Source organism: Dendropsophus ebraccatus, chromosome 5 (assembly GCF_027789765.1).
Source record: "Dendropsophus ebraccatus isolate aDenEbr1 chromosome 5, aDenEbr1.pat, whole genome shotgun sequence".
Classification (NCBI taxonomy): domain Eukaryota; kingdom Metazoa; phylum Chordata; class Amphibia; order Anura; family Hylidae; genus Dendropsophus; species Dendropsophus ebraccatus.
In genome coordinates this window covers 7,468,227-7,477,632 of record NC_091458.1, presented here as the reverse complement: position 1 = coordinate 7,477,632, position 9,406 = coordinate 7,468,227, and the positions used below count along the sequence as shown (strand labels likewise).

General features: G+C 54.7%; 1 protein-coding gene across 1 annotated transcript; it reads right to left on the bottom strand.

Moving 5' to 3' along the window:
• Window positions 1-1,322: 1,322 nt before the first annotated feature.
• LRRC51 (leucine rich repeat containing 51) lies at window positions 1,323-7,850 on the bottom strand. The gene is made up of 5 exons (XM_069971902.1): window positions 7,751-7,850; window positions 5,066-5,152; window positions 4,740-4,945; window positions 4,245-4,393; window positions 1,323-1,525 (listed from the first exon to the last, which is right to left on the bottom strand). Exons 2-5 carry the CDS (start codon window positions 5,142-5,144, stop codon window positions 1,387-1,389), a joined length of 573 nt encoding a protein of 190 aa, XP_069828003.1. The 5' UTR covers window positions 5,145-5,152; window positions 7,751-7,850; the 3' UTR covers window positions 1,323-1,386.
• Window positions 7,851-9,406: the final 1,556 nt, after the last annotated feature.

Here is a 9,406-nt window from a genome sequence, read left to right as displayed (position 1 = left end):
CCCGGATTCTTCAGTGCGCACATACCTTGGAAAACATGCGGACGACATGCAGCAGATTAGAATAGAATCTGGCACAGGTGGAGAAAGAAGCAGGAGGATGCGGGGACGAGAGGCGGAATCTACCACACGTCCTCCGCGTGTTTTCCTGTGTGCAAGGTGCGAGGGGTTGTGATGAAACCTCTCTTGTCGTTTTGTGTACACAGCTCCCGGGGGTGGAGCAGCAGTTCCAGCCGCTTTATCTCTAGGGAAGTGGCAATCCCGGCTGGTGTTCTCCTCCACATTCTATAGCTTTTCTGTGTTTCCTCCCACTACATATACTGTACATTGGTAGAAGCACCAGAGTTGTGTCTTCAGTTTGGGGTTTTATGGATCTGGTGTAATACCACACCCAACCTGAGGCCAGGGGGAGGCACTGTTTTTGCAGTAAAGTAAATGTTCTTTTTCTAATCCTAGATAATTCCTTTAAAGGTGTATTAGCCCCAGAACTAGCTGGTTATAATGGCGTCCCCTGCTGGTCCTCAGTCTCAGGTTGTCCCTTTATCCTTTCCGACACCAGTTCTTACCCCATCCATCCTGTTCTCCCTGATACTGTACCTGTGTGACGGCCATGATGGAGGGGAGGACCTGTAGAGGGCGCCATCACTTCCCCATCATCCCGCTCCTTCTCTCCCCTTCACCCGACTAGATCGGAAAATCTGATGAAACGTGGATTTCAGAAACCACAAAACCTCTTCTTCCTCCATCTACAACGGCCCCCAGTAACCCTGTGAGTGCTGGCCGGTCAGGATCTACAGCTGATGCCCAGATCTAACCCCAATAGTTTCCATTATCCTAGTGACGTTAAAGGGGTATTCCACAACTAGAAATTATTTTTGCATTTCTTTCATGTTAAATACCTTTATATTATCACTTTATTACATTTATACATTGGGTGACACGGCCTCTCTGCTGCCCCCAATGGCTGCAGGATGGAGTTGGGAACTGCAGTTATGAAGCCAAAATTTTACAAAATCCGGATGTATTTCCTGAAATCATGGACTGCGGACTCACAAGATGGCTCCGCTTCTGTTTGGATGAATCTTTGTCCAATGTGAATATCCGCAGTCTGTGTGCTTCAGTTATATGGACATATGTTCTGCTCACAGCGGAGGGTTTGTTACAGTTGCTTCCACTTTTAGCACAGATTCAGTGTGGAGTTGGGCTGTTCTGCTCAGATAGGATACAAGTGTAACAAAGCATCAGCTGTGAGTGACATCTCTATACAGCAAGCAGTGATGTGAGAACGGGGGGCCCGCACCTGGTATCCATACATCTGAGGGCAGTGACCGGGATGAGGGGCTAGTTTATTCCCCCCCATATCATATATACAATATGGCGGCCTCCATGTCACTCCTTCTTGGTCCGCCGGACACGTTTGGTTTTCAGGTTCATCCGCCTCCAGACCTCCGCAGTGACCCGATCCTGCTTTGTGACGGCGCTGAAGTCCAGAGACTTGAGGTTGGGAAGAATAGACAGGATGTAGGATCTATGGGGGAGAAAGACGTGTCAGGCCTGAACAATGTACTGTGTGCATGGGGAGACCCTCACCCCAACAGAAGAAGAATCAGGGACCCTCATCTTCTCTGTGGGAGTGTATCCTCACCTGTATCCTCTCTATGGAGATGTATCCTCACCTGTATCCTCTCTCTGTCTCTATGGGGGTGTATCCTCACCTGTATCCTCTCTCTGTCTCTATGGGGGTGTATCCTCACCTGTATCCTCTCTATGGAGATGTATCCTCACCTGTATCCTCTCTCTGTCTCTATGGGGGTGTATCCTCACCTGTATCCTCTCTCTGTCTCTATGGGGGTGTATCCTCACCTGTATCCTCTCTCTGTCTCTATGGGGGTGTATCCTCACCTGTATCCTCTCTCTGTCTCTATGGGGGTGTATCCTCACCTGTATCCTCTCTCTGTCTCTATGGGGGTATATCCTCACCTGTATCCTCTCTCTGTCTCTATGGGGGTGTATCCTCACCTGTATCCTCTCTCTGTCTCTATGGGGGTGTATCCTCACCTGTATCCTCTCTCTGTCTCTATGGGGGTGTATCCTCACCTGTATCCTCTCTCTGTCTCTATGAGGGTGTATCCTCACCTGTATCCTCTCTCTGTCTCTATGAGGGTGTATCCTCACCTGTATCCTCTCTCTGTCTCTATGGGGGTGTATCCTCACCTGTATCCTTTCTCTGTCTCTATGGGGGTGTATCCTCACCTGTATCCTTTCTCTGTCTCTATGGGGGTGTATCCTCACCTGTATCCCCTCTATGGAGGTGTATTCTCACCTGTATCCCCTCTATGGAGGTGTATTCTCACCTGTATCCCCTCTATAGAGGTGTATCCTCTATCTGTCTCTATGGGGGTGTATCCTCACCTGTATCCCCTCTATGGAGGTGTATTCTCACCTGTATCCTCTCTATAGGGGTGTATCCTCACCTGTATCCCCTCTATGGAGGTGTATCCACACCTGTATCCTCTATCTGTCTCTATGGGGATGTATCCTCACCTGTATCCTCTATCTGTCTCTATGGGGGTGTATCCTCACCTGTATCCTTTCTCTGTCTCTATGGAAGTGTATCCTCACCTGTATCCTTTCTCTGTCTCTATGGAAATGTATCCTCACCTGTATCCTTTCTCTGTCTCTATGGGGGTGTATCCTCACCCGTATCCTTTCTCTGTCTCTATGGGTGTGTATCCTCACCTGTATCCTTTCTATGGGGGTGTATCCTCACCTGTATCCTCTTTCTCTGTCTCTGTGGGGGTGTATCCTCACCTGTATCCTCTCTGTCTATGAGGGGTGTATCCTCACCTGTATCCTCTCTCTGTCTCTATGGGGGTGTATCCTCACCTGTATCCTCTCTCTGTCTACGAGGGGTCTTTCCTCACCTGTATCCTCTCTTTGTCTCTATGGGGTTGTATCCTTACCTGTATTCTTTCTCTGTCTCTATGGGGGTGTATCCTCACCTGTATCCTTTCTCTGTCTCTATGGGGGTGTATCCTCACCTGTATCCTTTCTCTGTCTCTATGGGGGTGTATCCTCACCTGTATCCTATGTCTCTATGGGGGTGTATCCTCACCTGTATCCTCTCTATGGGGGTGTATCCTCACCTGTATCCTTTCTCTGTCTCTATGGGGGTGTATCCTCACCTGTATCCTCTCTATGGGGGTGTATCCTCACCTGTATCCTCTTTCTCTGTCTCAATGGGGGTGTATCCTCACCTGTATCCTTTATCTGTCTCAATGGGGATGTATCCTCACCTGTATCCTTTCTCTGTCTCTATGGGGATGTATCCTCACCTGTATCCTCTCTCTGTCTACGAGGGGTGTATCCTCACCTGTATCCTCTCTCTGTCTCTATGGGGGTGTATCCTCACCTGTATCCTTTCTCTGGCTCTATGGGGGTATATCCTCACCTGTATCCTCTCTCTGTCTATGGAGGTGTATCCTCACCTGTATCCTCTCTCTGTCTATGGAGGTGTATCCTCACCTGTATCCTCTCTCTGTCTCTATGCGGGTGTATACTCACCTGTATTCTCTATGGGGGGGGTGTCCTCACCTGTATCCTCTCTACGAGGGGTGTATCCTCACCTGTATCCTCTCCCTGTCTCTACGGGGTTGTATCCTCACCTGTATCCTTTCTCTGGCTCTATGGGGGTGTATCCTCACCTATATCCTCTCTACGGGGGTGTATCCTCACCTGTATCCCTTCTCTGTCTCTATGCAGGTGTATCCTCACCTGTATCCTCTCTCTGTCTATGAGGGGTGTATCCTCACCTGTATCCTCTCTCTGTCTATGAGGGGTGTATCCTCACCTGTATCCTCTCTCTGTCTATGGAGGTGTATCCTCACCTGTATCCTCTCTCTGTCTCTATGAGGGGTGTATCCTGATCTGTATCCTCTTTCTGGGTACAAACACACACACCGTATATGCAGCAGATACGCAGCAAATACGCAGCAGATACGCAGCAGATTTGATGGTGAAGACTTGATGCTGTTTTCAGTTATTTAGATCTAATCTGCTGCGTATCTGCTGCGTATTTGTTGCGTATTTGCTGCGTATCGCAGCAGTAAATACGCTGCGTATACGGTGTGTGTGTTTATACCCTCTGTCTCTATGCGGGTGTATCCTCACCTGTATCCTTTCTCTGTCTCTATGCGGGTGTATCCTCACCTGTATCCTTTCTCTGTCTCTATGGGGTATATCCTCACCTGTATCCTTTCTCTGTCTCTATGGGGTTGCCATGCAGGGTCAGGCTCTTCAGATTCGGCAGGGCGCCTAGCTTGTCCACCTCGCTCAGGTTACTGATGCTGTTCCCATGCAGGTTGAGCACAGACAGATGGCGGTACGTAGTGAGGATCTGCATGACAACAAGCCAATCATCATTACCAGGAATCAGGAATTGCCTGCTGAAATACTTCTTCTCCAACTATGTAGCTTTGATTACGTTACTTCCCGCAAGATCAGCATATTCCTTTCCTGAAATACTCTGTGCTGCTGAAACGCTAGCTCCACTTCTCCTTCTGTAGCTTCCCATCCTGAAATGCTCTGTGCTGCTGAGACCCTGCATCTTCCTTTGTGTAATTCTCTCTTTGTGACCTCCTGCCAGTACAGACCTTTTCTGAAATACTCTGTGCTGCGTGTACAGCACCTTATACCCTGTGGGAGGTGACTGATCCTCGGAGGGCTCCTATGGTGTCACTTACGGGGTCGATGTTGGGCAGGTAGTTGAAGGACAGGTCTATCCAGCGGAGGATGGCGGGTTGGCTCAGCAGTTTCTCGGCTATCTCCTGGAAGCCTTGGAGGTCGGTCAGGGTGTTGTTGTTAAGCCGCAGCGCCTGACTCATAAGTTTCCCGCTTTCGCAGCGTCTTATGGGTTTCAGCCCCTCGCGGGGGTCCTCCTGCAGCACATCTGTGGGGGGAGAAGGGCACTGATGTCTGTGGTAGTTACTGAAGCGGACACATAGCGCCCCCCTGGGGTCACACACTACAGTCAGTGCATCTCCACTGATAACCAGGACTGACCCATTACCTTCCATGGTGTTGATGCACTTGAACGCCAGGTCAACAGGGGGCGCCGCTCCACAGTCATTGTCAATACGTTTACTCATCGCGGAACCTGGAGATGAGACACAAGACACTGAAGACGTCTGCCGGCCGCGTATTCCCACAAGAGCCCTGGATCCCCTATCTATGGTCCTGACAGAGACCTCCTAGAGTGGGGTGCCCCTAACTCTAAAACTACAGCTCCCAGCATGCCCTGACATCCCGGCTGCAGCTGAGGAGCCACAGTATGGGCAGAGCATGATGGGAGTTGTAGTCAGGGGTGGAAGAGCAGTGAGTGAGCTATCAGCTGTGTTACCAGTTACTGCCAGCAGGGGGCAGCAGCACCGCTCTCATCTGCCACTGTATTATATGGCTTTATATGGACTCTGCAGGGTCCACAGCAGCACAGACGATTACAGTGACCATAACATGGGGCGTGGCTAAATGTAACAGAAATGTCTCCGCAATGTTATTTCAGCGCCCAGTCCTGACTATAGATCACGTGCTGTAACCGCGGGATTTATATACAGAGTGCCGTACACACCGAGCACACCCCCGCCGCTCCACTCACCGAGCGCACCCCCGCCGCGCCACTCACCATACACACCGAGCACACCCCCGCCGCGCCACTCACCGTACACACCGAGCACACCCCCGCCGCGCCACTCACCGAGCACACCCCCGCCGCGCCACTCACCATACACACCCCCGCCGCTCCACTCACCGTACACACCCCCGCCGCTCCACTCACCGTACACACCCCCGCCGCTCCACTCACCGTACACACCGAGCACACCCCCGCCGCTCCACTCACCGTACACACCGAGCGCACTCCCGCCGCTCCACTCACCGAGCACACCCCGCCGCGCCACTCACAGTACACACTGAGCACACCCCTGCCGCTCCACTCACCGTACACCGAGCACACCCCCGCCGCTCCACTCACCGTACACACCCCCGCCGCTCCACTCACCGAGCACACCCCGCCGCGCCACTCACCGTACACACCGAGCACACCCCCGCCGCTCCACTCACCGTACACACCGAGCGCACTCCCGCCGCTCCACTCACCGAGCACACCCCGCCGCGCCACTCACAGTACACACTGAGCACACCCCTGCCGCTCCACTCACCGTACACCGAGCACACCCCCGCCGCTCCACTCACCGTACACACCAAGCACACCCCCGCCGCTCCACTCACCGAGCACACCCCGCCGCGCCACTCACCGTACACACCGAGCACACCCCCGCCGCTCCACTCACCGTGCACACCCCGCCGCTCCACTCACCGACCACACCCCCGCCGCGCCACTCACCGTGCACACCCCGCCGCTCCACTCACCGAGCACACCCCCGCCGCGCCACTCACCGAGCACACCCCCGCCGCGCCACTCACCAAGCACACCCCCGCCGCGCCACTCACCGTGCACACCCCGCCGCTCCACTCACCGAGCACACCCTTGCCGCTCCACTCACCGTACACACCGAGCACACCCCCGCCGCTCCACTCACCGTGCACACCCCGCCGCTCCACTCACCGAGCACACCCCCGCCGCGCCACTCACCGTGCACACCCCGCCACTCACAGTAAACACTGAGCACACCCCTGCCGCTCCACTCACCGTACACCGAGCACACCCCCGCCGCTCCACTCACCGTACACACCGAGCACACCCCCGCCGCTCCACTCACCGAGCACACCCCGCCGCGCCACTCACCGTACACACCGAGCACACCCCCGCCGCTCCACTCACCGAGCACACCCCCGCCGCGCCACTCACCGTGCACACCCTGCCGCTCCACTCACCGTACACACCGAGCACACCCCGCCGCTCCACTCACCGAGCACACCCCCGCCGCGCCACTCACCGTGCACACCCCGCCGCTCCACTCACCGAGCACACCCCCGCCGCTCCACTCACCGTACACACCGAGCACACCCCCGCCGCTCCACTCACCGAGCACACCCCCGCCGCTCCACTCACCGTACACACCGAGCACACCCCCGCCGCTCCACTCACCGTACACACCGAGCGCACTCCCGCCGCTCCACTCACCGTACACACCGAGCACACCCCCGCCGCTCCACTCACCGAGCACACCCCCGCCGCGCCACTCACCGTACACACCGAGCGCACTCCCGCCGCTCCACTCACCGTACACACCGAGCACACCCCCGCCGCTCCACTCACCGAGCACACCCCCGCCGCGCCACTCACCGTACACACCGAGCACACCCCCGCCGCGCCACTCACCGTACACACCGAGCACACCCCCGCCGCTCCACTCACCGTACACACCGAGCACACCCCCGCCGCTCCACTCACCGTACACACCGAGCACACCCCCGCCGCTCCACTCACCGAGCACACCCCCGCCGCGCCACTCACCGTACACACCGAGCGCACTCCCGCCGCTCCACTCACCGTACACACCGAGCACACCCCCGCCGCGCCACTCACCGTACACACCGAGCGCACTCCCGCCGCTCCACTCACCGTACACACCGAGCACACCCCCGCCGCTCCACTCACCGAGCACACCCCCGCCGCGCCACTCACCGTACACACCGAGCACACCCCCGCCGCGCCACTCACCGTACACACCGAGCACACCCCCGCCGCGCCACTCACCGTACACACCGAGCACACCCCCGCCGCTCCACTCACCGTACACGGCTGTACCGCGCCCACAGGACGCTCCTGCAGCCAGAGCCTAGAGACCGGTCACCATGGCAACTGTAAACACTGCGTGCCGCCTGCCCGGAAGTGTAGTACCACGTGACCGGAAGTGACGGGCTGTAGCTCTTGTGTATACTTTAGTCGGGAGCGGTTGTCATGGTGATTGTCATCCTGTGTGATCTCATCATCATAGCCAGTGCTGTTGGACTACAAGGTCCAGCATTCCGGCATTGTTAGCCATGGTGCCCATAGACTATCTCCATATGTGGCTCAGTCTCCAGCTCCATGTATTACTCAGTCTCCAGTCATCCCCTATAGCTCCATGTACAGCTCACTGTCCAGTCATCTGCTATAGCTCCATGTACGGCTCACTGTCCAGTCATCTGCTATAGCTCCATGTACGACTCAGTCTCCAGTCATCTGCTATAGCTCCATGTACGACTCAGTCTCCAGTCATCCCCTATAGCTCTATGTACAGCTCACTGTCCAGTCATCTGCTATAGCTCCATGTACAGCTCACTGTCCAGTCATCTGCTATAGCTCCATGTACGGCTCACTGTCCAGTCATCTGCTATAGCTCCATGTACGGCTCAGTCTCCAGTCGCTCTCTATAGCATCATGTACTGCTCAGTCTCCAGTCATCCCCTATAGCTCCATGTACGGCTCAGTCTCCAGTAACTCTCTATAGCTCCATGTACGGCTCAGTCTCCAGTAACTCTCTATAGCTCCATGTACGGCTCAGTCTCCAGTCACTCTCTATAGCTCCATGTACGGCTCAGTCTCCAGTCACTCTCTATAGCTCCGTGTACTGCTCAGTCTCCAGTCACTCTCCATAGCTCCATGTACTGCTCAGTCTCCAGTCACTCTCTGTAGCTTCATGTACTATTCAGTCTCCAGTCACTCTCTATAGCTCCATGTACGGCTCAGGCTCCAATCATACCCTATAGCTCCATGTACTGCTCAGTCTCCAGTCACTCTCTGTAGCTTCATGTACTATTCAGTCTCCAGTCACTTTATATAGCTCCATGTACGGCTCGGTTTCCAGTCATCCACCATAACTCATTGTACGGCTCAGTCTCCAGTCATTATTTATAGCTCCATGTACTGCTCAGTCTCCAGTAACTCTCTATAGCTCCATGTACTGATTAGTCTCCAGTAACTCTCTATAGCTCCATGTACTGCTCAGTCTCCAGTAACTCTCTATAGCTCCATGTACTGCTCAGTCTCCAGTCATCCCCTATAGCTCCATGTACGGCTCAGTCTCCAGTAACCCTCTATAGCACCATGTACGGCTCAGTCTCCGGTCATCCCCTATAGTTTCATGTACGGCTCAGTCTCCAGTAACTCTCTATAGCATCATGTACTGCTCAGTCTCCAGTCATCCCCTATAGCTTCATGTACGGCTCAGTCTCCAGTAACTCTCTATAGCTCCATGTACTGCTCAGTCTCCAGTCATCCCCTATAGCTCCATGTACTGCTCAGTCTCCAGTAACCCTCTATAGCTCCATGTACTGCTCAGTCTCCAGTCATCCCCTATAGCTCCATGTACGGCTCAGTCTCCAGTAACTCTCTATAGCTCCATGTACTGCTCAGTCTCCAGTCATCCCCTATAGCTCCATGTACTGCTCAGTCTCCAGTAACCCT

Coding starts and splice junctions, on each gene's coding strand:
- LRRC51 (XM_069971902.1), bottom strand. CDS start 5,144: ATGAGTAAACGTATTGACAATGACTGTGGAGCGGCGCCCCCTGTTGAC. Junction 4,946..5,065: donor GTGCATCAACACCATGGAAG/GTAATGGGTCAG, acceptor CTCCCCCCACAG/ATGTGCTGCAGGAGGACCCC. Junction 4,394..4,739: donor ACCTGCCCAACATCGACCCC/GTAAGTGACACC, acceptor GTTGTCATGCAG/ATCCTCACTACGTACCGCCA.